The 27,839-nt window shown below is 50.3% G+C and overlaps 1 protein-coding gene across 3 annotated transcripts; it reads left to right on the top strand.

Moving 5' to 3' along the window:
- The first annotated feature begins 162 nt into the window (after positions 1-162).
- Positions 163-27,066, top strand: MIER2 (MIER family member 2). Of its 3 annotated transcripts, none has more exons than XM_084886404.1 (14): positions 163-244; positions 7,718-7,808; positions 9,071-9,213; positions 14,799-14,924; positions 15,527-15,650; positions 16,161-16,252; positions 16,682-16,751; positions 21,316-21,467; positions 22,065-22,146; positions 22,230-22,324; positions 24,389-24,513; positions 24,625-24,752; positions 25,235-25,664; positions 26,059-27,066. In XM_084886404.1, the coding sequence occupies exons 1-14, from the start codon at positions 236-238 to the stop codon at positions 26,078-26,080; spliced, it is 1,689 nt and encodes a 562-aa protein (XP_084742530.1). In that variant the 5' UTR covers positions 163-235; the 3' UTR covers positions 26,081-27,066. The 3 variants fall into 3 exon arrangements, with proteins under 3 accessions (XP_084742530.1, XP_084742531.1, XP_084742532.1); XM_084886405.1 differs by having other exon boundaries at positions 25,830-27,066; XM_084886406.1 differs by lacking the exon at positions 163-244 and adding an exon at positions 719-741.
- Positions 27,067-27,839: the final 773 nt, after the last annotated feature.

The following is a 27,839-nucleotide window of genomic DNA, read 5'->3' as shown; positions in this document are numbered from 1 at the left end:
ACGCCCCAAACCAAGGCCCAGGCAGAGACCCCAGACCCTGGCTTCGGGAGCCCGCCCCGCCCCCGCACACATACCGCGCAACCCCGTCCGCGCACCTACTATGCCCCGCCCTAGCCCCGCCCTCGCAGGCCCCGCCCTCCCAAGACCCCGCCTCCCGAGGCACCGCAGCCAATGAGCCCGCGGCTCCGTATCCGGGGATCCCGGTGCGGCCACCGCCTCCCGCGCACACACGGCCATGGCGGAGGTGAGTGAGCGGGCCGGGGGAGCCGGCCCCCCACCTCCGCGCACCCGCGCTCCCCGCCGCCGGACCGCAGCCACGTCGGGGCCCTGGGCAAGGAGACTCGCCCCTCCCCCGGCTCCGAGGATGCGAGGCGTTACCCAGGACGCTGCGTCCATTGGGGACCCGAGGGGCGCGGGGCTCCGTGGATAGCCGCCCCCGGCCCTGGCCCCCCCTTCCCCGGCTGCCACATCGCGGGCTGCAGTGCGCATGTGCAGGAGCAGTGGCGCTGGCGGGGGCTGCGGAGTGGGGAGGGAGTTGAGGGGGGGGGGGCCAGACAGGGGTGTTGGGGATGCGCCAGGGTTTCCCCTCCCTCCTGTGGCCCGGCGGTGCGCGTGCCGAACCCCCCCCTGCCTTGACCAACTTTGCAGAGCACTCCGGTCGCGCGGTCGGTCGCGCGCCACGCTCTCCCCACCCAGACCCTGCTTGGAACCCGGCGCCGCATCCTGCTCTCGAGCCCCCAGGTGCGGGGCACCGCTGATTTGCGCCCTCCCGCCAGATGCCGGGCGGGATTTGAACTCGGCACGGGGAGTGAGGTGGGATGCATAGGTTTCTTCAGGGCGGGTAGAGTGAGAGAGACCAGCCTTTGCTGGGGACTCCAAGTTACTTCTAGGAGGAGCCTCTTCTCTCGGTCCGGGAAAGCAGGCCCAAGACCCTTAACCCAGAATCCTTGAGGCCTGATAGATTTTGGAATTCCGAGTTTTTCCCAATTTATGGATCTATCTGTGGAGTTTTGGAACTGTGATGCTTGACCAAACTCACCTAGGCCTTCTGGGAGAAAGAACGACACCTAAGAGCTTCTTGTCAGGTCAAAGCAGGGACAAACAACTTTCATTTTTGGGGTTTCTTGACTTTGTAATATTGAGTGAGACAGTGTGGACCTGCTCTCTCTCACCTTCTAGGACACTAGTGAGGATGAAATGAGGTAATGCACCTGCTGGGGGCTTAGTAAGTGTGGCTTTTAGTGCGTGATGACTCCTCCTGGGGATGCAGAAGTTGAGGCCCCTGCCAAACAGGTGCACAGACGCTGCAAGGGGTGGTCCTCACCGAATGGGTGGGTGGTGAGGCCAACAGGGAGGAAGGTGCTCACCCAATGAGGTGCGGCAGTTTTGGCACCACGTTGAGTGTCTTAGCAGAACAGGGGCAGGTGTTTGAGGGCAGGGCTGGCCATTCTTTCCCACCAGGGACTTTCTCTGGGGGGCAGCAACAGGCTGTGCATTTGTGCCAAAGAGGGTATGGGCAATTGGGTGCAAGGCTAGACCTCTCCAGCCGGTTCTGGCCTTGTGTGCTGGGTGCCTGAATCCAAAGGGGTCTTAGAGAGTTAATCCTCCTTTCTTAAGGGGCATTTAGGGAAACCGGCCTCATGGGGGCAGTGGCTGGTCTTGTGGATTGGAGGGCGGTGGGGTGGTTGAGTGAGTGTGTGTGTGTGCGTGCGCTCTTGGCTCAGGGGCATGGGTGGTGGTCTTCCTGGGCACCAGGTGCCATTTGGGCAGCAGTCTTGGCCTGGAAGATAGCTGTGTGTCATGGATGGAAGGACCAGATTCCCCAGCCAGCCTGCCTTGATTGCTGCTGGGTTTGGCCGTTGACTTTGCCTTGCTCAGTGCTGAAGCTCTGGAACCCTCACAGCAACCAGTTGCCCTGGATGCCCCTGTTACCCCTGTTGACAGTTTGGGGTGGTGCCCTTCTGAGTGAATTTGAGTTGGCTTCCTTGGAGAAAGCCTGCATGTGGGGTCCCCTATATGCCTGGCTTTGTGGGATGCCCTGAGGGCCTGGCTGTGAGTAGAAACCCAACAGTGATGGTCCTAAAGGGCCTTGGAGGCTGCTGGTCAATAAAGGAACAAGTGTGCAAATGTCAGACAGATGAGCCATGGCCCAGCCTCTGCCCAGGAGACTCGTGGCTCTGGAGCCTCTTGTTCTTTGTGATTTGGGGCAGCTTATTGAATGTCTCAGCCACAGTTTCCTAATCTCTGAAATGGGAAGAGCCAAGAGCAAGTGGTTGCATGAGGTCTGGCCACAAGGGCTTGCACAGAGAAGCTGAACCTCGTAAAATCACTGATAACTAGCTGTCTAACCGATGAAAATGGTGATGTGTTACCTAGCAGTAAGCATTTGATCAGCATTAACTGCTTTTTTGTCATCTCCAAAGTAGCCATCAGTACCCTATCAGCACTGGGGGAGGAGAGGCGGTGCTTGAGAGTAGACGGGGTTCTTCATACCGCTTTCCTCATACCTAAGTACCTGTCCTTACACCCTCCCTCCCCCCGTGGCTTTCGTTATCCTTTGGATGCAGTGCCCCCGCCTGGTGGTGTGGTCCCAGATCTCTGTCACCCACACCGACCCCCTGGCTCCTTCCTTTTTCTTGCATATCAGCACCCTGGAGGGACTCAGCTACCACAATGCTGTTCCAGTGCTCCACAGGCCCTGCCTAGAGATGCCCTCAGAAGCTTTCCCTGACCCCAGTTGTGCAGGCCCCCACCCTGTTTTCTCCTTTAATACTGTGCATATTCACTTGTTTGTATCTGTGTCACCTACTAGACTAGTAACTCATGTGGGTGGAGATGGGCAGAACCTGTTTCTGATTGACCTCCATGCACCCAGTGCCTCCTGCCTTTCCTGGCCCAGAGGAAGCACTCCGCAAAGTAAATGCTGTCTAATGGAGCAGTGCAGTGCTGCCCCGCGGGACCGACCACCTCTGTTGGTGTGGGTGAAGGATGTTTCATTTAATGATTGCTGTGAAATGAGTCACCTGGAAACTCAGTTTTTCTAACAATCATTTTATTATTATGTTTCATAGTTCTGAGGGTTGACTGGGTTCAGTTAGGCAGTTTTGTTTCGGAGCTAGTCATGTGGTTGGAGTCAGGTGATGGCTGGGGCTGGAAGGAAAGCTTCCTTGCTCAGGTGTGGCTGCTGGTGCAGGCCACCTACTTGTGGCCTGTGTGGCTTGGGCTTCCTCACAGCATGGCAGCTGGGTTCCAACAGTGACTGTCTCAGAAGGTTCCAGGTGGAATCTGAGTTGCATTTTACCTCCTAACCTAGAAAGTCACTTAGCGCCCCTCCCACCAAAGTCACAGGCCCACCCCTGCGGACAGTGAGGGGGTGCAGAACCCCACCTCTTGAAGGCAAGCAAGCATATTAGCATCACAAGGGAAGAGCCTGTGGGGTGCACACCAGCCTGGAGAATTGGATCTGCCACCATGTCACTGGGGGGTAAACCTGGAGGGGCTAAGTAGCAATTAGATGCAGACCTGGAAGAAGGGCTGTCCCGAGCCTGAGGAGTCAAGGCTGTCCCCCTCCAGACAGGCAGCCTTCCTGCTCATCAGCTTGTACCGCCTTTGAACCTCCTTCGTGCGCAAAAGGCCTGGCCTGGACACCAGGTTATGAGCCCTCTCTTGTTTGGGACTAAGTCTCTGGAACGCTGTCTGTCTTTCTTCTCTCCCACCTTCCCCCCCACTGTTTTTACCCAGAATGCCCTTAACCAGCTACCCATCCTCTTTCTTTTTCCACCTTGACAAAAGGAGCAGTGACTGCTGGAATTGTGATGGCTGTGAACAGGGGAAGTGCAGCCGTGGGAATCCCATCATTGAGGGTGGGCTTGCACTGAAGTCAGGGTAGGGAGAGGGGAGAAAGTTTGGAAATTCTTTCTAAAGTTTTTTCCCCTAAATTTTAAAACTTTATTTTAGTAAATATTCTAATCCTTTTCCTTTTTTTTCCTTTTTTTTTTTTTCCAGACTGCTTTATTGATGTATGATTCACTTGTTTTAATGTGTACAATCCAGTGGTTTTTAGTATATTCAGAGAGTTGTGCAACTATCATTAGTTGATTTTAAAACATTTTCATTACCCCAAAAGAAACTTGTATTCCTTGGTTGTCACTCTCCATCCTCCTCCCCCGTCCCTGGCCCTCATGAACCCACTCTCTGATTCTGTGGATTGCCTCTTCTGGACATTTCACATAAATGGAATCACATACTTCATGGCTTCTCTCACTGACCATCATGTGTTCAAGTCCATATGTGGTAGCAAGTGTCAGTGCCTTGTTCCTTGTCATGGCTGAGTAATATTTTATTGTTTTGTTTGCTATTTCTGTTCATCAGCAGATGGACATTAGGGTTCTTTCCACCTTTGGCTACTGGGAGAAATCCTGCTGTGAATGTTCATTGCAGTTTTCAGTGCAGACATAGGGGAGGAGGAGCCTAACTTTGTCCCTGTAACTCTTGTAGGTTCTCCTTGGGGTTCCTGTGATTTTTACAATAAAAAATCATTAAAATTTTTTTTCTTTATTGGTTATGGTATTACATATGTGTCCTTATCACCCCATTGCCGCTCCCCTGCTTCACTCATGCCCTCACCCCCCGTTGTCTGTGTCCATTGCATGCATACAAGTCCTTTGGTTGATCTCAGGGTTCCTGTGATTTAAACTGACGAAAGGCAGCCTAACTAACAAGAGTGAAACAAGTAGTGCCCGTCACATGGGAGAGCTAGGTGATGAGTAACTGGGGGGTGAGGATTTGGGCTTCAGTAGCATCTGAACAAAAGAACAGTAAATCTTAGAGGAGTGATGACAAAGGAAAAGGACTGAGTTTCTAAGGGCATCAAGTTGTGGGAAGGTAAGCAGGGGGGAACTAGTGGAAATTCAGGTGCGTTAGTAAGGTCTGTGTGTGCAGATACTCTCTTGGTGCAGATTCTTACCTTGTCCCCAGTGATAAGGGGGCTCTCTTCCTGGTTTTGGGGGGCACCCTCACAGGAGTTTATGTTCTGCTTTCAGCTCATCCTGTGTCTGGTTTTCTCAGTTGTCTTCTGCTTGAAATAATCCTTACGCCAGAGTGGTGCATTTTGGGGTGGCATACTCTGGATCCCTAGAAGTGAAATTGCTGGTTAACATTGTAGTAACTTTTGGAGGAACTGTTGACTGTTTCCCAAAGTGGCTGCTCCATTTTACATTCCCTCCTGGATGGGCTGCATTCTTCCTGACACAACTTGTTCTGTCTTTTTAGTCGTAGTCATTCTGTGCTTATGAAGTGGTATCTTACTGTGTTTTTATTTGATTTCCCCTGGTGTTGAATATTTTTTCACATGCTTATTGGCTGGCCATTTGTGCATCTCTGGAGAAATGTCTTTTCAGACCCTTAACCCATTTAAAAATAGGTTATCTTGTTATTAATGTGTTGTAAGAATTCTTTATATATTCTAGATGCAAGTCCTTTTCAGCTATATGATTTGCAAGTATTTTGTCCCATTCTGTGACTTGTCTTTTCACTTTCTTGACAATGTCCTTTGAAGCACAAAAGTCTCTTATTTTTATGAAGTCCAGTTTATCAATTTTTCTTTTGTTGCTTGTGCTTTTGGTGTCTTATCTCAGAAACCATTGCCTAGTCCAATGTAACAAAGATTTATCCCCATGTTTCCTTCTAAGAGTTTGATAGCTTTAGCTCTCATATTTAAGGTCTTTGTCCTATTTTGAGTTAATTTTTGTATATGGTGTAAGATAGGTGTTCAATTCTGTTCTTTTTCATGTGAATATCCTAGTTTTCCTAGCATCATTGTTGAAAAGGCTGTTCATTCCCCGTTGAATTGTTTTGTCACCTTTGTAAAAATTCAATCAATGGTAAATATGTGGGTTTATTTTTGGATTCTCGTTTTTATTCCTTTGATTTCAATGCCCAGCCTTATGCCAGTACCACATTGTTCTGATTGCTGTAGCTTTGTCGTAATTTTGAAATCAGGAGTGTTCTCTTTCAAGATTGTTTTGGCTACTCTGGCCCCCTTGAGTTTGCATACTATTTCTGGAATCTGTTTGGCAGTAGATATGTAAAGCCAGCTAAGATTCTGATAGGCGCCGCATTGAATCTGTAGCTCGGATGGGGAATATTGACATCTTAACCATAGTAAATCTTCTGAGCAATGAATATAGGTTGTCTTTCCACTTGCTTAGCTCTTTAATTTCTTTCAACATGTTTTACACTTTTTAGATGATAAGTTTCTAACTTTTGCTAAATTTATTCCTATGTGTTTTATTCTTGTTGAGGCTGTTGTAAATGGAATTGTTTCCTTAATTTTCTTTTTGGCTTGTTAATTGTTAATATATGAGAATACAATTTATTTTTATATGTTGGTCTTGTGATTTGCTACCTTGCTGAACTTATTTATTAGTTCAGATGAGTTTTCAGTGGACTCTATTGTACCTTCTATGCAAGATTATTTTGTCTGCAAAAAGAAAGAGCTTTACTTTTCCCTCTCCATTTTGGATTCCTTCTGTTACATTTTCTTGCCCTGACTAGAACCTCCAGCGCTACTTTGAACAGACATGGTGAAGGCGGGCATTCCTGCCTGTGCCTTTCACCACTAAGGGGTGTTATTGGACTTCCTCAGGGCTTCTTTATGAGCAGTTTCCATTCTTTCCTAGTTTGTTGACCTTTTAAAAAAAGTTGAGGTTTTTATTATACCACAAAATATAACCATTTAAAATGTGGAATTCGGTGGTTTATAGTATTCTCATAAAGTTTTAAAACTGTCATCTCTATCTAGTTCTAGGACATTTTTGTCACCCCAAAAGGTTGTCTGACCCCATCAGAAGTCATCCTACCCCCTCTCCAGTCCCGGGCAACCATGAGTCCACTTTCTGTCTCTGGGTTTGCCTGTTCTGGACATGTCACATAAATGGAATCACATTCTGTGTGGCCTTTTGTGTTTTCTATCAGTGTTTCACTTCTTTTTCATAGCCGAGTCATATTCCATTGTGTGTATAGACAGTTTATCCATTCATCTGTTTATCCATTCATCTGCTGTAGGACTTTTGGGTTGCTTTTTCTTTTGGCCTTTGTGAATCATGCTAATGTGTGAACGTGTGTGTTTAGTATGAATGTATGTTTTCAGTCCTCTTGGGTATGTACCTGGGAGTGGAATTAAATGCTGGGTCATTTGATAACTCTATGCTTACTTTTAGAGGAATTTCTAGGTGTCCCAAGAGTGGCTATTTTGCTTTTTGAAGGCTGGGACCCCTGTATAATGGACCACGTGTCAGGCATGGCTGTTCAGTGAATGCCTGTTGGGTGTGTGCAATAGGACTGTGTGTGAGACTAGGTTACCTGGTTCTTGTGTCCTGGGTGGGTGATAACCACTATTAGGCACTGGCTGTCAGGCTCCTCACAGTCCCCTGTGGGTGCTGTTTTCCCACTTGGAGATGAAGACATTGAAGTTCTGATGTTTACAGCTGCTGTATAAGCCTACTTCAGTGCATCCTCCGTGTGCTTGACTTAGGAGCAGGGGAATAGCTTCTAGCAGCTGCATGCCCAGATCCACTGTCAGTGTTCCCTCCTCAGCTCTTGGAAGCAGCCTGCATGCGTTATCCCACAGAGTCTAGATGAGGCCACTCAGAGAGCCAGACTTGCTTTCAGTGGGTTCTAGGCTGGTTGAACTAACCCTGTTTCTCTTCCTTTGCAGGCCTCCTCGCTGGAGAGGCAGAGCCCTCAAGTGGTCTCCTGCCTTACTCACAGTTTGTGCCCCAGGGAGCCCGGATTACCGACCACAGCAGGTGCCTCCTTTGCCCCTACCTTCCTCTTGCCCCTACCTTCCCTCTGTCAGGGCCACTGTCATTGTAAGAGACAGAACCTTGCTCAGCCTGGCAGGACAGAGGCGGTGTGCAGACGGAGTCCAGGGACAGGGGTACAGACAGAGTGGCCAGGACTCTGTTTCCCATTCTATATTGGGGGCCAGGCTCCCCAGGGGAGGATCAGAGTGCCTGTGTCATGGCTGAAGGAAAACGGAGGGCTGAGGGAGTAGAATGGGTGCTGAGTGGGCACCATCCTTGGTGCCCTGCGCTTTCCCTGAGCTGCCACTGTCCCCAGCCACCTGGCCCTGTACTCCTTCTCATGGTACTGTGTGCTTCGGACTCACTTGGAGGACCAGCCTTGACCTTCATGGCTCCATGATTTGTGTTGACTGAGACTTTGTTATTTTGTTTGTAAAATTCAACTTACTGAAGACCAATCATGGTGAGATAGCATTGAACACATCTTGGCTCTTTTGGGAAAACTCAAAATCTGGTAACATCTACCACCCATTGGGCCGTGCATGGGACACTGCTGTGGTGAAGAGGGAGAAGGAGGGACTGGCGTTTGTTGGGCCTATTGCATGCTGTTCATTGGCATTCTCCCGGTACTGTGTCTGCAATGACTCCCAGAAGTGGGTGCATAGCATCACCCTTGTGTTTCCTGAGCTGAAGGCCTTGCCCAAGCCATGCAGGCACCAGGTGTGGAGCCAGCTTTGTTGGGTCCCTGTGCTCTATTCATGCTGACTCCTCTGGGGCTCATCTCTTCCTTGTTCACTTGTTCTCTCCCCAGACCCTCACAAGTGTCTGTGGTCAGGAAAACACATCCCTAAAATGCCTAGAATTTGTGTGCAGTTAGCCAGATGTACTCTTGTCAGAAGTCCTTCTGTTGGGAGTTCCCATAATGTAGACTGACATTGCTGACTACATGCATGTACACACACAGCCTCACATATGCACACAGCCTCATAATGCACACAAAAATAAACGTACTTGTGCACACACTACATTCAGACGAACACATGTCATGCATGTAGGTATACAAAGCTGCATGCACACACGCACACACACATGCATACATACCGCCTCATGCAAACATGCCCCCACTACATGTGTGCATGTGTAAAAATACACATGTACAGCCTAACACAGCCTTGTCGATGCACATGTATGCATATACACACCTTTCATATATGCATGGAGACAGGTGGGGTGAGGAGCTGATGCAGGTGGTGTCCCCTCTGTAGGTGTGTCAATGGGCTCTGCAGACCAGCAGTTCAACCTTGCAGAGATCCTGTCGCAGAACTACGGCATCCGGGAGGAGTGTGAAGGGACCACAAGACGCCCAGCACAGCCTGAGGAGGAGCTGGACAAGGACTTCATTTCCCAGGTACTTGGCTCAGCTGAGCCTTATACCCCATGTGGGTGGAGCCCTGCTGGGCAAACTCCACAGTTTCTTCTGGCTGCATTGGTCTGCAAGCTGTTCAGATTCTGCAATGACAAGTTCTACTTGCACATCTGTTTGCAAAGCTCCAGGCCCAGTGCTAGAAGTTGAGGTCACAAGGGACAGACCAGCCTGTTTTGTCTTCAAGGGGCGCTAAGGTTATAGAGTAGTGGGGTAGTTGGACGTTAAACCTATCATTTTCAAACTTTTTGACCTCAGAACTCGATATCCTCTTAAAAGTTATTGAGGACTTCAAGCAGCTTTGATGATGCAGTAAGCCTATTGTTAATAGAAATAACAGATTTTTATGAAAATAAAAAAATAACTTTTCCAAAACAAAAATAAAATTTAGGAAGAGTGGAATAATTTTACATTTGTGTAAATCTCTGAATGTGGGAACAGTGTAAGAGAATCTAGCTGCTGTCCTGGCAGATGTGTCTGTTGTGATGTGTTCTTCTGGTTGAAGTGTGAATTTGACCTCATGCAGATGATCATGAAAAAAGGGTAGAGATTTTAACAACCTTTTAAATAGTTAATGGTTATTTATTTATTTATTTTTTAAAATATATTTTATTGATTTTTTACAGAGAGGAAGAGAGAGGGATAGAGAGTTAGAAACATCAATGAGAGAGAATCATCGATCAGCTGCCTCTTGCACACCCCCCTATTGGGGTGGTGCCCGTAACCAAGGTACATCCCCTTGACCGGAATCGAACCTGGGACCTTTCAGTCCGCAGACTGATGCTCTATCCACTGAGCCAAACCGGTTTTGGCTATTTTTTTGATGCTGGACCAAAATTCAGCAACTAGATCACCTATGCCGCCATCTTGGTTTCTCCCCTATAGCCATATCTAGTGAGCTTCCTGTACTTGGTTATGCCACAATCTAATGATCTTGAACTTGGTGTGTATCTTAACCCAGGTGTGACCTTGTCATCTCTGCACTGGTGACATGTTTGCAAAATCCTGGTTTTCTAACAAGTAGATCTTCCACATGTCGACAGTTTACAGTATAAAATCTAAAAACGCACATTTGTTAATACCAGAGACCATGGAGCTTAAACACCAGATATTTATTTTCTCACAGTTCTGGAGGTCAGAAGTCCTAGATAAAGGTCTTACAAGACTGTTTGTGGGGCGACCACATCCTGGTGTGCAGACACTGCGTTCTTACCAGGCCCTCACATGGAGGGGAGAGAGTTTTTCTATCAGATCAGAAGTCAGGGTCCCACACTCATGATCCCATTTAACTTTAAGTATTCCCATAAAGGCCCATCTCTAAATATAGTCAGGTTGGGGATTAAGCACCCAACATATGAATTTGGGGTGGGGAACACAAACATTTAATCCATAACAGTTCCAACACTGATTCTATGAGATGTCTTTAAGTATTGGGGTTTTTTTTTGTGTGTGTTTTTTTTTTAAGGACTAACCATCGGGCATTTGTTTAGCTTGTCATGGATCACTTGGTGCCAGTTTGCTCTTATAACCAAACAAATGTCTTCTTTAAAAAAAAAATTTTTTTTTAGAGTTCTACATGAATTTAAAATTTCTCAGAACTTTCACACCTAAATCAGCTATTTATTAGCTAAACTATAGGCCCGGTACACGAAATTTGTGCACCGGGTAGGGGGATGTCCTTCAGCCCTGCCTGCACCCTCTCTGATTGGGAACATTCCTCTCACAATCCAGGACTGCTGTCTCCCAACTGCTTGCCTGCCTGCCTTCCTGATTGCCCCTAACTGCTTCTGCCTACCAGCCTGATGACCCCCTAACCACTCCCATGCCAGCCTGATTGATGCCTAACTGCTCCCCTGCCAGCCTGTTTGCCCCCAACTTCCATCCTCTGCCAGCCTGGTCACCCCTACCTGCCCTCCCCTGCAGGGTTAATTGCCCCCAATTGCCCTCTCTTGCAGGCCTGGTCACTCGCAACTGCCCTCCCTGGCTGGCCATCTTATGGTGGCCATCTTGTGTCCACATAGGGGCAGGATCTTTGATCACATGGGGGCAGCCATCTTGGGTGTTGGAGTGATGGTCAATCTGCATATTACTCTTTTATTAGATAGGATAGAGGCCTAGTACATGGGTGGGGGCCAGCTGTTTGCCCTGAAGGGTGTCCCGGGTCAGCGTGGGGGTTCCCTTGCGGTGTGGGGTGGCCTGAGCAAGGGGGTCTGTGGTGGTTTGCAGGCTGGCCATGCCTCCTGGCGACCCAAACAGAGGCCCTGGGATCTGGAATTTATTTATCTTCTACAATTGAAACTTTGTAGCCTGGGGTGGAGCCATGCCTCCTACTTGCTCCATGGCTATAGCCATTTCTGTTTGGATTTGTTTACCTTCTATAATTGAAACTTTGTATCCTTGAGTGGAGGCCTAGGCCAGCCAAGGCAGGTGGAAAGCTTGGCTTTCTCTGTCACCAGAGGCAACCCTAGTCTGTTCTCTCCAGCTCTGTGGCTGCCGCCATTTTTCTTGGGATTTATCTTCTATAATTGAAACTTTGTATTCTTGAGTGGAGGCCTAGGCCGGCCAGGTTTGGCTTGGCTTTCTCTATTGCCAGGGAAACCCGAGCCTCTCAACTGCTCTTTGTGGCTGCAGCCATTGTGGTTGGGGTTAATTTGCATACTTGCTCTGATTGGCTGGTGGGCGTGGCTAGTGAGTGATGGTTAATTTGCATATTATTCTTTTATTAGGTAGGATACCTAGGTCTAGATTTTCTTAAAAATTAAAGTAAAAGAAGAAACACTTTCATTTTGTTTTACCTATTACCCGAGGCTGTGGGAATTATCAAGTTCACATTGTCAGATCTATGTTTTCCAAAATTAGAATTTTTTGCTTAAAAGCTCATTTTACTCTCACAGCAATCACAGCAGTCATTTCTTTGGAAGTAGCTTCCCACTTAGTTTGAGATGATGTGTGCCTGGTACCACCTGACAGACTGTTGTTTTCTGCCCGCTTTTTTTTGCTTTGTTTTGTTAATCCTAACCTGAGGATATTTTTTCCATTGATTTTTTAGAGAAAGTGCAAGGGAGGGAGGGAGGGAGACATAGAGGAAGAGAGAAAGAGAGAGAGAGAGAGAGAAAGAGAGAGAGAGAGAGAGAGAGAGAGAGAAACATCGATGTGAGAGAGACATCAATTGATTGCCTCCTGCATGTGACCCAACCAGGACCGGGGATTGAACCTGCAACCCAGGTACCTGCCCTTGACCAGGAATCAAACCTGTGGCCCTTTGGTGCTCTGACCAACGATCTAACCACTGAACCACAGGATATTCGTAATTGAAACTAGCATCTTTTTAAAACTGAGTGGGTGGCAGTAAGGAACATGCATTGGCAACTCACACACTTTGTGCTCCTGCCTTCACTGCAGGACACTGTCCAGAAACCATTGATTGCTGCATCAGCACAAATGATGGATTAATGTCATCATAGTGTTGTGAAGGTCCCAGGGAATCTTTGGGCCACTGTGTGAACCCCTGCAACCAATGCATAATTAGAAACTGTGATGGGCAAAATGATCCTTCGTCATATAAGCACTTGGTTTAGAGGAAGGGCTGGGCGGAAGCTGGGTGGTCTTCCACAGCAATGGAAGTCCTAGCACAAGGGCAGGGCAGAAGTTGACTCCAGAAAGAATGAGAAGGAATGCTCAGGAGGTTGGAGGCTGACAGTGACCCCTGGGGTCAGGACAGAGTGTGGTCAGGAGTAGAGGTTTACAGGAGAGTGAGAAACCAATTTGAAAGCAATACTGGAGAGGAAGGTAGTAATAGTTTTTCTTTGTTTCTCTCTAATAATTAAATGTCTTATATCCAGCCCTAGCCGGTTTGGCTCAGTGGATAGAGCATCATCCTGAGGACCGAAGGCTCCCGGGTTTGTTTCCGGTCAAGGCTCAGGCTTGAAGGCTCAGTTTTTTGCTGCAGGCTCCTCCCCTGCCCAGGCCCTGGTCAGGGCTTGTTCAGGAGGCAACCAATTGATGTGTTTCTCTCATATCAATGTTTCTCTCTTTCCTTCTCTCTTCCATTCTCTAAAAACAATGGAAAAATATCCTTGGGTGAGGATTAAGAAAACAAAAATCCTAGCTAATAAAGAGGGAATATGCTAATTGACTACCCTATCTTCAAAGATGGCGGAACCCATAACCAATAGGGAGGGAATATGCTAATTGTCCTGCTCTCAAGGAGGTGATGCCCACAGCCAATAAGGAGGGAATATGCTAATTGACTACCCCGCCCTTAAAAATGGAGGTGCCCACAGCCACAAGATGGTGGTGCCCAGTCCCCCTCGCCAGGGGCAGGAGGCCTGTGGCAAGGCCCGGCCGCTCCATGCACTTGCCTCCAGAGTCCCCCAGTCCTCTCAGCCTCCCAGCCACCCAGGGCTGGCCCAAAGCACAGGCAAGCCTCGGATGGTGGCTGCCCCACTGCCCAGGGCCGCCCAAGGCTCAGGTAACCAGGGCTGGCCGAGGCTTGCGCTGCTGGCAATAGCACCAGCAGAGTTGTGATGGGGGTGTCGCCAACCCCTGATCACCAGGTGGTCTCCTACCCTGGAGGGCTCCCAGACTGTGAGAGGGGGCAGGCCGGGCTGAGGGACTACCCCATCCAGTGCCTGAATTTTCATGCACCGGGCCTCTAGTAAATAAATAAATGTCTTATTTCCCTTTCTTATTCTATCAGATGGGCTCAAAGTATCAAAACAGTGTGAGTATGGTGATCTCAGTGGTTAGAACACCAGCCCGTTGATCAAAGGGTTGCAGGTTCATTTCCTGGTCATGTACCTGGGTTGTAGGTTTGATCCCTGGCCCAGGTTGGGGCATGTGTGGAGGCAACCAGTCGTATCTCTCTCACATCAATGCTTCTCCCCACCTCCCTCACTTTCCTTCCCTCTCTTCCACTCTCTGAAAAAGTAATGAAAAGTATATTTTTAGCTGAGGATTAAAAACAAAAAAAAGTGAGAGTAGTTCTGGTGTTCCCAACCCTGCCTTCCTCTTCTGACTGCTGGGGTTGTTCTGGCTGTGCATTGTTGCCCAGTGTGGGCTGACAGCATCTCTGTCACACTGACTGGGCATCTATCTCTTTACGTAGTGTACTGAGTGCTATATAAAATCAGGTGGGTGTTGGATTTTGCCAGGTGCATTTTCCACATTTGTCCAGACATTTAAATGTCTTTGCCCTCCTGATTTATTGATGTCATGAGTTCTGATAGATTTCCAGATACCATGCCATCTTTGCCTTTCTGGAATCAAGTCTGAACGGTTTTGAGCAGGGAAGTGTTTCTGGGCAGTGCAGTGTGGACTGAGGCCAGTCCTGGCTCCACCCTGGAAGGCTGGTGACCTGGAGCACATGCCTGACCTCTCTGGGCTCTGGGGTCTTCTCTGTGCTCTCCTGGGGGTTGTAAGGGAGTCCTTGGGTAAAGGACTGGACCTGGGGTCAGGCTGGGGGAAGTTTCCAGAATGTGACAAATTGGCCCTGGTTGTGGCTGACGGGGCTCAGACAGGAGGAGGGGAAGCAGAACAGCCCCTCCTGACGGAGCCCTCTTCCCCCTCAGAGCAGTGACATGCCCCTGGACGAGCTGCTTGCCCTCTACGGCTATGAGACAACAGACGCCATCTCGGAGCGGGAGAGTGAGGGCAGCGATGCCACAGCCACCCTCCCAGACATGACTCTGGACAAGGTGAGTGGGGCTCTCCCTGGAACTCGTGGGAAGATTCAGGGAGGGCAGGCATGAAGGCCTCAGAAAAGCAGAAGTGCGAGGCCTAGATTACTTCTTAGTAATTACTCTTGCTTCCCAGAGTCCTAGCTGATGCATTCAGGGTTAGAGTGGCCACAGAGAGGGAACTGAGATGAAAAGACTCTGACCATTGGCCAAAAGAGGGGCAGAGTGGAGACTGGGCTGGAGAAACGCAGCTGGGAAGGAAGAGAATGAGTGAGGTCCTGACTCCAGTCTTGTTTCAACTTTGGTAATAAAGCCTGCCAGGAGGGGATGCACGAGGAGGGAGCAGTGGCTGGCGGCTCTAACCGTCCCAGGCCAGGCACAGGTGATACCCCTTTCTAGACTGCATGGTTTGGGCTCAGGGACCACAAGCATCCATGCTGGCCCCGTGGCTGCCCTGCCCTGGCCCCGAGTCTCCTCTGCAGAGTGGGAAGAGCAGCCCCACGTGAGCCCTTGCTGTTCCCAGGGGGAGGGCCATCAAGTTAGTGTCACTGTTGTTGTTAGTGTTATCTGAAGATTGTTCAAACAAACTGCAAAAACTGTTCTTTACTTTTTGTTAAAAGGAACAAATAGCGAAGGATTTGCTCTCAGGGGAAGAAGAGGAAGAGACACAGTCCTCGGCCGATGATCTCACCCCATCTGTTACCTCCCACGAGGCTTCTGACCTTTTCCCTAGCCAGCGTGGACGTAGGTGTCCCGCCTGCTCCTCCACTGGGGCTGGGTCGAGCAAGGCTCTAGTGATGCAGATGGGGGGCCCTGGGCTACTTGGGGCAGATAACTCAGACTCAGAATGAGGGTGCCTCTGCGGTGCCCTGTTCTCTATCTGAGTCTCTCTGTGGTTTTCGTCTCCCTGACCAGTGAGCTGAGACTGATTGGCTTTAGTTTACAGGAGGAGGGGATGTGTTGATTCCTATAGCTTTTGGAATCAAAAGGCGGGTCAGACGCGGGGGCAGTGTCCCAGCCGCATGAGGTGTTGGGGGCTCACAGCTGGCAGTTAGCAAATCCCCATACCTTTGCCCATTGCGCACCTGTCATCTGGCCAGGTCTTGGGACATGCCTCTTCTCAGGAGTGGCATGGTGTGGGGAACAAGAGGATGGAGAGGGGTGGAGGCTGCAGCAGTGAAGACCTGGGGACCCACTAGCTGGGGAGCTACCCAGTGCCACAGCTGTGTCTCACCTGCATCCCCTTTCCCAAAGCCCACTTCCTGACTGGCACAGAGAAAGAGCTAAGCTCTTCCACCTCATCTGACACTGAGGAGGACCCTCTTCCTGCCAACAAATGTAAGAAGGTATGTGGTCCTGACCCTGCAGTACCTTCAGTGTGGGTCTCTGCTTGGTCCTGGGGTGGAGACATGCACACCCTCTGAGAAGGTGTTGGGACCGTGAGCCTGTGCTGCTGTGGCATTGGCTGGCCCAGGGATGTGGCCCCAAGGTCCTGTCCTGAGTGCTCTGAGCTGGGCATCAGGACACCTGCGTCCTCAGGTCTCACCCCCTTGACACATGACTGGCTATACTGAACAGATGGATAAGTAAATGGAGACAAACGGTCCCTCACCCCCCCCCCCCCCCCACACACACACCCAGGTCTCTGCCTCCCATTCTCAGACCATAGGACTTGGCATCTGTGGAAAGATTGCACAGACCAACACAGCCCTGGGCTCTGGAAAGTGGCTGGGCCTCCCACCTGCCCTGACTTTCCTGGGCCTTTGCCTTTGCAGGAGATCATGGTTGGGCCTCAGTTCCAAGCCGACCTCAGCAACCTGCACTTGAACCGACATGGTGAGAAGAGTAAGTGGGGCCTGGATCCTGGTGGGGACAGGGAAAGAAGATGAAAACCCCACTCCAGGCAAGAAGGAACTTGCTGCACATCCAGTCAGACCTAGTTCCCCAATCTCCTGAGGGGCTCCGGCTGGCTCAGGTGCCCGCCCTGTGCCAGCTGTGGGCAGCAGCTTTGCGGAGTGCTCAGTGGGCAGGAGGAAGTGAGGGAGACCTGCCTCCCGCCCAGGGCTTTGCACGTTTCCTCTGGGCACCCACGCTCTTCCCCACTGTTACCCCACAGGCCTCTCTCACCTTGTCTGTGTCCTGTCTCAGTATCCAGAAACCAGTGTCCCCCTGTCCTGCTTTGTCTTTCAGGGTTCTCCCTAACCTGGACTTGATATTTGTATGTCTGTCTGTAGAGGCTTTTGTTCTTTAAGGTAGGAATCGTTGCCTCCATTTACAGGTGGAGAAAACAGGATGTGAAGTCATTTACCTATTGAGTCTTGTTTTTCTTGCCCCAGGCTCGGGGGCTGGCACTCTTCTCTCAGGAGGCTCTTCCCCGATGATTCAGCAGCCAGGATTGGAGGAGGGATTGGGGGGTGAGGTGGGACTGACAAGGGAGACAGAGACCCTTAGTAAAGGGTATGGCTTCCCAGGGCAGAGGCTGGAACATGGGTGTGATGGGATGTGCTTGCTTTGTTGTAGGCAGTTTGGGCAAAGGATTAGATCCATGTGTGTGGCATGTGCATCTTGTGTGTCATGTCCCCTGTATTGTTGCATGTTTTTGTAAGTTTGTAAATTCGCTTGTCTGTTGACGTGACACTGCCTGTCATTTTATTTTGTGTTTGTCCTTGGTAGGCTTTGGGGTCAGGTATGCTGGGAAGTGCCTTTTACTAACATCAGGGAGAACTTGTGTGAGATGGTTAATATTTCTTCTTCCTCACTGAAGCTGTCTGGGCCTGGGTTTTACTTTAGTTTCATGTTTGTGGAAGAAGATTTTTAGTTACAAATTCAGTATATTTAATAATATAGCTCTATCTAGAGTTTCTGTTTGTTTTTGATATGTTGCATTTTTGAGGCATTTATTCCACTAGTAAGTTGCTAACTTTATCATAAAAAATATCATAATATCCTATCTTCTTAATGTCTGTAGAATCTATAGTGATGTCCTCTTTTTGAGTCCTGATATTTGTATTTTGCATTTTCTCCTTTTCAGTCCCTTTTGATCAGTCTTATTAGGAGTTTGTTACTTTTATTGCTCTTTATCGAGATTTTTCTCTGTTGTCTGATGGCTACCTAATTCATTTTTATTTTTATCTGTATTCTTTCTTCATAGTTTATTTCATTTTAGTTTGTTATTCTGTAGTTCACATTGTGATAACTTCTCCCACTCAGGGGTGTTTTAGAAGCATTCTGTTTAATTTCCAAACATTGGGGAATTCCTAGTTATCCTCCTGTTACTGATTTCTAGTTGAAGTCCAGTGAACATACTCTGATATCAGTCCTTTGAAATGAGTTGAGCCTTGTTTTATGGCCAGTATTTAGTCTATTTTGTAAATGCTGCTTTCTGTGTTTTTATTGATATATTTGAAGTGTATTTTCTGTGTATTGCATATTTTTGGATCTATTTTTTTTTTTAAATCCAGTCTGATTCTCTTTTGCCTTTTAATACGGAATATGTAGTCCAGTTACATTTTGGACTGTTTTTCTTGCAATTGTGAAAATAGTTGGGATAAGTTACCATCTTCTATGTGCTTTTTCCTTATTCCATCTGTTTCCCTCTCCCCTTTATTTTTTCTTGTCTTCTTTTTGATTAGTCAAGTAGTTTTCTTCTATTTTTTCTTCCTCTTTGAGATGATGTTTTAATTTTTATATTACCTTTTCAGTGATTATCCTACCACATGCCACAAGAATTTTTAAAACATCAATACTTGACTACTTAGTTGGGGACACTGACCTCATTTCCCTTAGATTGTCAAATAAAAAAATGGCAACAGCTAACACAAATAATAGATGTCTGGTGTGAATAAATCAAAATTATACAGTATACTTTATTTTAGTCAGATTGACAAAACATACATCTTTGGTGTGCTGCAGAATTTTAGCAATTAGTTTATGTGTGCCATCAGATGAAAAAGGTTGAAAATTGCTGCTTTAGATAAGTGCATTCTAATCACCTCATCTGTCCTGCCCATTGTGCTGCTGCTGCTTCTGCAGGAACTGCAGGTGCCACAGTGAGTGTTGTGGTTTTCATGCCAGATTTTCCTTACGCTTTTTTACAACTGCCTGGATAGTACTGTTCACTTCCTCCAGCTTCCATTTGCGATCATTTCCTTCTACCTAAAGAACTTGCTCTTTAATATTTATAGTGATGTTGATGAATTCTTTCAGCTTTTGTTTTTCTGGAAAGTCTTAATTTTGATTTCACTTTAAAAAAAAATATGCTTTTATTGATTTTAAAGAGAAAGGAACGTAGAGGGATATAGTGATAGAAACATCGATGAGAGAGAAACATCAATTGGCTGCTTCCTGCACGTCGCCTACTGGGGATAGAGCCCGCAAGTTGGGCATGTGCTCTGACCGTGAATCGAACCAGTGACCTCTTGGTTCATGGGTTAATGCTCAACCACTGAACCACACTGGTGGGCTCATTTCAGTTTTTCCCCCCGCTTTATTTATTTATTTATTTATTTATTTATTTATTTATTATTAAATTATTATCTGTGTACATATTTTAACATTGCCCCCGCCCTTCATTTCAGTTTTTAAAAATATTTTTTATTGATTTTTTTTTACAGAGAGGAAGGGAGAGGGATAGAGAGTTAGAAACATTGATGAGAGAAACATTGATCAGGTGCCTCCTGCAACCCCTACCCCCTCCACTGGGGATGTGCCCACAACCAAGGTACATGCCCTTGACAGGAATCAAATCTGGGACACTTCAGTCCGCAGGCCGACACTCCACCCCACTAAGCCACTCCGGTTATGGCTCATTTCACTTTTGAAGAGTATTGTCATGGGTCTAGTTTTCTACAATAGATTTGCCAGCTTTTTCTTCTCACATGTGAATCATTTCGTTCCATTGTCTTTGGTATCTGTTGTTTCTGTGCAAAAGTCAGATGTCTGTCTTACTGTTTGTGTTGGAAATCTTGTTCATTATTTCCCTGTAGGTTGATTACATTTTTCTTTGGTTTTCTAACATTCTTACCAGATGAGCCCAGATGTGGTTTTCTTTGGCTTTGTCCCGACTTCTTGTGATCTGGCATTTGGTGTCATGCATCAGTTTTGGAGAATTCTTGGCCATTGTCTCTTCAGATTTTCTTTTGTTCCATTTTTTGTCCATTTCTCCCGTGACTCAATTATACATATGACTGTCTTCTTCATCCCCTGTGTTCTCTTTAAACACAGTTTAATTCCTTCTCTTTAATTTTTATTAAGTTCTTTTCGATTTAATTGATCATGCCTTCTGCTATATCCAAGCTGCTATTAGAGCTGTTCAGTGGGTTCATAAACTCACAGATTGTATTTTCTAGTCCTTAAATTCTTTAAAGTCCTGTCTGCTAACTCTGATTTCCAGCCATTTGTGGATTAACTTCTGTTGCACAGATTTTTCTCTCACATTCACATGCTGGGCAGGATGATGCTATTTTTTAATTTTTTCCCCCCAGAGTGGCTGGGATTGTATCAGTGTGGAGGGCTCTTGCATTGGGAGAGGTCATTGCTTCTGTGGTTCTCAGGAGTTGTTGGTTCCCAGTCAATTCCTCAACCAGAGACATTCCAGCACAGGAGCCATTTTTCTCAGTGTGTTTTTCACTTTCTGGCCACTGTACTGGGCTGTTTGGTTTGTGGTCCCTGTGATTCTTCCCTCGTTAAGAGGTGCTGGCACTGGGGTCTTTCCAGGCTGAGCCCTGAGGTCTCCCTTCTGTCTCTTTCCCATTGGGTCCCTCCCCAGCTAGAGGTTGCCGCCCACTGCCTGCATGGGGCAGGACATCCCTTCCCTGGGCAAAGTACACTCATACGTGGCTTGCAGGATGCAGTGGTTAGAGTGGTTGTTGCCTAAGTAAGACCACCGGGACCCAGGTTCTCACTGCCATTGAGTTCCGGCTCTTCACTCAGCTTCCTTGGGACTCTGGTCAAGACTTGCAAACTGTGTAAATGGCTTTACCCTCTGTGAGCCCATTACCTACAACTCCCTCCCCTAAGGCCATGCTCAGAAGTCCCCCTTTCCTCAATCCAGACTACTTGCCGCCTTCTCCAGGAGGCTGCCTTAGATTTCCCAGCTGGGAAGCACCCCTTACCAGGCTCTTGAGGCTCCTCTGAGCTGAGGGCTAAAGCTGTGGTTTCCGTCTCTCACGCAAACATGCCTGCTATCATATTATTCTAGTCTCCTCGGTCAGACCACTTTTGTTGTTACCCTGACCACCTCTGACCTAGAGGGGTGTGTGAGGGATGGGCCCAGGTCACAGGAACCAGACATACAAATTAGCACTGTCCTTTGGAGGTGCTGTAGATGCCTGTGGAGAGGGAGGGTGCCCTTTCCGGGTGTGGGCATGGGCTTTGTGCCCACGCTGACCCTGGCACTCCCTCTGAACAGTTTATGAGAATGAAGACCAGCTGTTGTGGGACCCCAACATCCTCCCTGAGAGGGAGGTGGAGGAGTTCCTGTACCGGGCAATCAAGCGGAGATGGCACGAGACGACCGGGTCTCAGCTCCCAGAGGGAGAAATGGTGAAAGACAGTGAGCAGGTAGGCAGCATGCTGGGTGGTGTAAACACCCCCATGTCCTTACCCCAACGGTGGTGTAAATGCCCCCCGCATGCTTTCACCTTGATAGTGAGGTCAGTGTGTTCTTATAGCCCCTCCCCAGTAGTGGTGTGAATGCCCTCATTATCCCTACACTAATGGTGTGAACACCCTGGATATCCCTGCCCTGATGATAATGTATATATATATATGCCTCAAACATCCCTGTCCTGATGGGGTAAGTGCCCCCAGTATATTCATCTTGATTGTCATTTGAACACCCCCATTTCACTTCCCTGATGGTGTTGTAAACACTCCCCATATCCAGAGCTGATGGTGGGGTAAACACCCCCATAACACCTCCTGGATGATGAATTTAATGCCCCCGATATTCCTGTCCAGATGGTGCGTGCACCCTTGTATGCCTTCCCTGGCGGTGGTAGGGCTGCCCTTCTTTCCCCTCTCTGATGGTAGGGTAAACACCCCAATATCCTCACTCTGAAGGCAGTGTGAATGCCCCCACACGCCTGCCCCAATGGTGGTCAGCGCTCCTGCTGTTGCTGCTGGTGAGCAGGTGGGCAGAGGCTTTCACTCCCGCAGGCGCTGTATGAGCTGGTGAAGTGCAGTTTCAATGTGGAGGAGGCCCTGCGGAGACTGCGGTTTAATGTGAAGGTGATTCGAGGTGAGCGCCCCGCCTGCCCACCCCACCCTGACCAGCTCTCCTGGTCTGGGCACTGCTGACACCATGCCTCCTCCTGGTTGTAGATGGGCTCTGTGCTTGGAGTGAGGAGGAGTGTAGGAACTTTGAGCATGGCTTCCGAGTGCACGGGAAAAACTTCCACCTAATCCAGGCCAACAAGGTGAGGACACAGCCCGTCCTGCTCCCATCGGGCTGCACCATAGCCTCCTTGGGGCTGGAGGAAACCTAGGAGCCTGGGCTCATGGCTCCCTACACCCCACAGTACGAGAGTGTGACTCCCCTTACCAGGCTCTTGAGGCTCCTCTGAGCTGAGGGCTAAAGCCGTGGTTTCCGTCTCTCACGCAAACGTGCCTGTTATCATATTATTCTAGTCTCCTCGGTCAGACCACTTCCTTCCCCCAAAGAAGGCCCCAATATGGGAATGCACATGATGGCATCTCAGTCGCAGAGAGCTCCACCACCTGTGCTCAGAGCCTGTGCTGCAGTGCGGACTCCCAGCCTGGACCCCACTCTCAGCCTCTAGCCATGGGGAACGGGGGTCTCTTCGACCAAACCATGGGAATAGGTCTCTCCTGCCACCTGCTCATGACCAATGGGCTGCCGAGTACCGAGGCCCTGCCCTGCCCTCCCCTGGACCTGAGTCCACCTGCTTTTCTTAGACCCGAGTCTCCTTTTCTCCCCCTGGACCTGCGTCCCCATGTCCTTCCTAGACTTAGGTCCCTCTCCCTGGATCTCTGGCAGGATATGCTCCTATGACTCAGTCTCGGAGTCTGAAGTTCCCTTTGTCTCGACATGGCTCTCTCTCCTCCCCCGTCTCCTAGTGGTTTTTTGCCCTTCTAGGGAAGCAGCCCTGGCCCCTTCCTGCTATTCATGGTGACACAGCTTGTGGAGAAGCAGGGCCTGGCTGAAACCTAGCTCACAGTTGGGGCCTCTGCCCTCTCTTGGGAGGTTGGAGACATCTGTGCTGGGCCACTATAGGGACAGGAGGACGCTCCGCTACCTGCCCAGTGCCGTTTCAGGTGGCACTAGATCCTCTAGGCCGTGCTCGGCAAGCTCATCAGTCAGCAGAGCCAAATACCAACAGCACAACGATTGAAATTTCTTTTGAGAGCCCAATTTTTTAAACTTAAACTTCTCCTAACGCCACTTATTCAAAATAGACTCCCCCAGGCCATGGTATTTTGTGGAAGAGCCACACTCAAGGGGCCAAAGAGCCGCATGGCTCGCGAGCCGCAGTTTGCCGCCGCCGCCGGCTCTAGGCAGATCAGCTGCTGGTGGCCTGATGCAGTGCGCTGTTCCCTGCATTCCCACTGCAGCCGAGGCTTCTGTGAGCGAAACTTCACATGCATTACCTTCCACATGTCTGCCCGTGGCTACCACACACGTGTTAAGTTTGCACCTGTCCCCATGGAGGCTGTGACGCTGTCTACCAGTCAGACCCCTGAGGCACTGGGAAAGGGGACAGCTCCTGTGTGTCCTGCCTGCCCCTGGTTCCCAGGCTCCCCTGGGCCTGTCGTCTGTTCCTCATCCTGGGGACCAGCAGGTTTCTCACACGGACCTGTAACAGCCCTGGCCTTGCTGTGGGGCTCATCCAAAGTGAAGATGCCCCAGGAGGTTTTGCCAGGTGACATCCAGCTCCATGCCGCACGGTCCCTTGTCTTTCTAGGGTGCTGTGTATGTGACCTGAGTCCGGGGTTCATGAAGCCCCAATGTGTCCTTTAATGGCATTTCATGTGCCCATAGACGGCTCTCCCTTGGGGTGTTAGTGGTGTTCTGTGGGAAAAGCAGGCTTGGCCAGGTTGCATGTTGTCCTCCCCGGATGGGGTCTCTGTCCCTGGTGTCTGCACAAGGGCTCGTTATTCCCCCTCTGCTGGGCCTGCGATGAGCAGGGAATGAGGTGGACACTTTAGTCCTTGGGAGCTTGGTGAGGTCTGGGAAAGGGAAGTGGACACTGGACACATGGATCCAGAATGAAGAAGAATGGGGTCCCATGTCGGCAGGTAGGGGAGCTCTCTGAGATTGAGGTGCCATTTTCAGGGCAAAAGGATGAGCCCGGACATGAGGGTGGCCTGTGAGCCTCGATGGGGGCTGGAGGTGGGTGCGGGAGAAACTGGAGGCGTAGGCAGGGTCTCAGAGCGCTGGCTGCTGTAACCTGTTCCTGCTGCCCTGGGAAGCGGAGGGAGCTGGGCGTGTGGGGCCCAGATGACACCACACTGTCCCTCAGGTGCGTACAAGGTCTGTGGGCGAGTGTGTGGAATACTACTACCTGTGGAAGAAGTCTGAGCGCTATGACTACTTCTCCCAGCAGACGCGGCTGGGCAGGAGGAAGTACGGCCCCTCAGGAACCACGTATGTGTGGCGGGCTCCCAGCAGGGCCTGGGTTAGGGGACTGGGAGTCCTCGGGAGCGCCTCCCGCCTGAGGCAGCTGACTGCAGCCCCCCACGTGCCATCTTCCCACAGGGATGCAGACCAGGACCTAGATGGCAGTGACCCCGATGGCCTCGCCCGTCCCCGCTCCTCACCGCCCCTGCCCCCTGCCGCTGATGGCCTAAACCCTGAGCAGGACCCTCTGGCACGGATGCCTATAGGTAACAATGGGGGGAGGGCCCCTGCCTTTGGGGAAACACCGGTGCCGGTGAACACTAAGGAGCAGGTGTCTAGGACCATTGTCACTTCACTGTGTACAGAACTCCACAGTCACATTTACCGTGACTGGGCAAGTGCATTCAAGCATTTTGTTGTTTTGAATCTGTTGTGTTCTGTTCTGTTTGAAAAACAGGAGTCACAACCTTCCAAAGCAGGACCTTAGCCTGGGTGCACAGTTTAGTATAACTGGTTTCTTTTGTGTTCATGTGTATCGTATGTGTTTGTGTGAAAACATCAGTGATGAGGCGCCACAGGTTTTGCTTTCCCTGACAGAGATTTGGCTGGAGCCTGCCTAGATTGCATCCTGAAGGCAAAAAGTATGATTTTTAAGCCAATGCTCCTTAGCCAGGATGGTTGTGGATCCTGGGAGGGCTGGGCGTGGCTGCTGCTGGGGCCTGGCCTCAGCCGTGTTCTCCCCCTCTAGAGCCGCTGAGCATGGACGGCATGACTGGCAGTGTTGGTGAACCTGAGGAAGGCTCCAGCAGCCTCCCATCTTTGGGGCCAGAGCCCTGTCTGTTCCAGCAACTGGACGCCCCACCCGCTGTGCCCACCCCCCAGCAGCCCCCAGCCCTGGCCGAGCCGGCCTTCTGCCCCTCCGCTGCAGCTGTTCCAGAGCCCAGCACCAGCTCGAGACTGGCTGTGGACTTGGCCCTGCCAGGGGCCCTTCCTGAGGAGCTGCCCCAGGTCTCCGGCCATGTGGATATGGATGGAGAGTCCAAGGAAGCTGTGGCTCCTGCACAGGTGGCCTTGTCGGTCACTGAGTTTGGACTCATTGGCATTGGGGACGTGAATCCTTTCCTGGCTACTCACCCAGCGTGCCCGGGCCCTGGGCTGCACTCGGAGCCCCTGTCACAGTGAGTGCAGCCCCCACCCTAGGGGCCCCAGCCTCAGGCTACACTGAGGAGAGCGGGAGGGGTCTGCCCTGAGGGCCCAAGGGTGGTGTGGCCCACGGAGCAGGTTTTTGTTTCTTTAGTTTTATTCTCTACTTTTAATTTGGCTTAATTTATTTTTTTGATTAGGTAATACATTCATGTGGTTCAAAACCCAAAAGGTACAAACGGGGCCAGTGCTAGTCTCCTCCCAGCCCTGCCCAACCACCAGCTCTCCCCAGGCACACATGAAAACACGGTCTGCTGGGGAGGCGAGGTTGGGAGCCCTGTGCTTGGCCCACAGCGCTCAAGCCGTGCGTTCCGTGGGACTGGACTGACCCTTTCTTGGTCTCTCTCTCGGTCTCTCCCCTCACTGCAGCTGTAACGTGATGACCTGTTGATTCCTGGCCACAGGCGGGTGTGTGTGGCCTAGACTGGACTTGGGGCCACTGTGGGGCCTGCCTCTGTCAGTCTTCCCGACCCTTTTCCTCGTGGGCCTCGGGTAACGCCATCTCTGCTTCAGAACACTTCAAGGACTAGGGTGAGCAGTGGCAGGGCTATCAGCCCTGCCCCTCCCCACACACAGCCCGGCACCCTCAGCGCCCGGCACCACTGCCTGGCTGCAGGCTGTCTCCGTGGGACCCACTGGGCACTGGGTGCAGAGGGACCGTCCCCTCCAGCCAGCAGAGGCACAGAAAGGCACCCCTGCCCGGCAGGGGGATGGGGAGACAGGGCAGGACGCCGCACCCCCACCAGCAGCCTCTGCCCCGGGAGCCCCCAGCACCTGCTTGGCTCTGTCTCGCCGCAGTTGGCAGGGCCTTGGGCTGCCCCAGTCCAGGGGTCGGTGGGCAGCTGCTACTCGGTGCCAAACCCCATGGGGCACAGAGCCATATACCTCGACGTTGGCCCCGCCCCACCTTTGACCTCACCCACTCTGTCCACTTCAGGAAAAGTCGCACTTTATGCCCACCTGCCTCCTCTCTGTCCGCCCAGGGCCTCTCAGCAGCCTCCTGGGCTCCAAGAGACAGGTGACCGACACCCCCTGTCACCTGCAATGCCGAGGGGCCAGGTCCAGCTTGTTTTCCTGACCCTGCGGGTCGTATTTCTGTTGAAGCTCCCCAGCAAGATGGTTTGGGGTCCTGGTCCATCTCTTCCCCCACCTCCCTTTTTTTTATTTATGTTTCTGTTTACAAATTGGAGTGGGGTCCTCCAGGGGGGCAGGGCAGCGTTCCCCAGCCCTTGGGTGTCACCAGGAGAGTTTTGGCTCGAGCCCATCTGCAGAGTTGGACTCAACCTTCCCTGTCACCCCACCAAGGACCACACTGTGAAGTGAAAACTGCCTTGAATCTCTTGCTGTTTTATTTATTAAACTTTATTTGAAGCCCCATGGGTGCCTCGTGGTGGACTGGGCAGGGTGTGAGGAGGTGCTGGGGAACCACAGGTCATCCTGGTCACTGAGTCACTTGGTGGGCTCTGTACCAGGCATCGTTCAAGGATGGGGCTGTGTCATGACTGAGAGGGCATGGGGCCAGGGTCCACATCATGGTGACCGACATGAGGGAGATGGTCAGTTAAACGGAGGGGACATTTAATCTGGAACCTGAAGGAGAATCATCCTGTTTTGGTGAAGGCTGGTGTGAGCCAGGCTGAGGTCACCACCAACACAGAGGTAGGCAGGGGCCGGAGTCCCAGGAAAGAGGTGGAGGCCAGGAGGGAGGCCGAGCAGCTGAGGGTCTGGGTGGGCCAGCTAGCAGGTTCTGTCCTGAATCCCCTGGAAGGGTAAGCAGGGGCTGAGTCAAGTGGGGTTTCAGAGCTTCTTCAGAGGAGGTGCAAACAGGCTGGGCAAGGACAGGGGACATGCTAGGAGGGTCAGCCTGGACCCAGCGTATGAAGACCAAGGGCAGATGGGTCAGGGGCTGGTTGTGCCCAGGGGTGTGGGAAAGTGGTGTCTCCTGGGATTTGGGGCTTAGTCCTTCAGAGCTGGTTGTGCCAGCTCTGGGAGCGGGTGTACTTGCGAGGTGGGGTGCCAGGGACTTGAGAGTGATTTTCACTGGAGTTTTCAGTCTGTTTTCATTTTCTTGAAGTAGTTTAGAGGTATTGCTCTACGATATTCTGGTTTGCTCTGCTTTTGAGAAAATTGCCCTTGTCCTTCCTTACCTT

This window comes from Pipistrellus hanaki, assembly GCF_964339955.1.
Source record: "Pipistrellus hanaki genome assembly, chromosome: 5".
Classification (NCBI taxonomy): Eukaryota; Metazoa; Chordata; class Mammalia; order Chiroptera; family Vespertilionidae; genus Pipistrellus; species Pipistrellus hanaki.
This window is presented reverse-complemented; position numbering and strand designations above follow the sequence as displayed.

What these genes read in the sequence shown, in the direction of transcription:
- MIER2 (XM_084886404.1), top strand. An exon ending in TTTCCCTAGCCAGCGTGGAC is followed by an intron (nt 15,651 to 16,160) that starts GTAGGTGTCCCG and finishes CCTTTCCCAAAG; the next exon opens with CCCACTTCCTGACTGGCACA. An exon ending in ACCTAATCCAGGCCAACAAG is followed by an intron (nt 22,325 to 24,388) that starts GTGAGGACACAG and finishes ACTGTCCCTCAG; the next exon opens with GTGCGTACAAGGTCTGTGGG.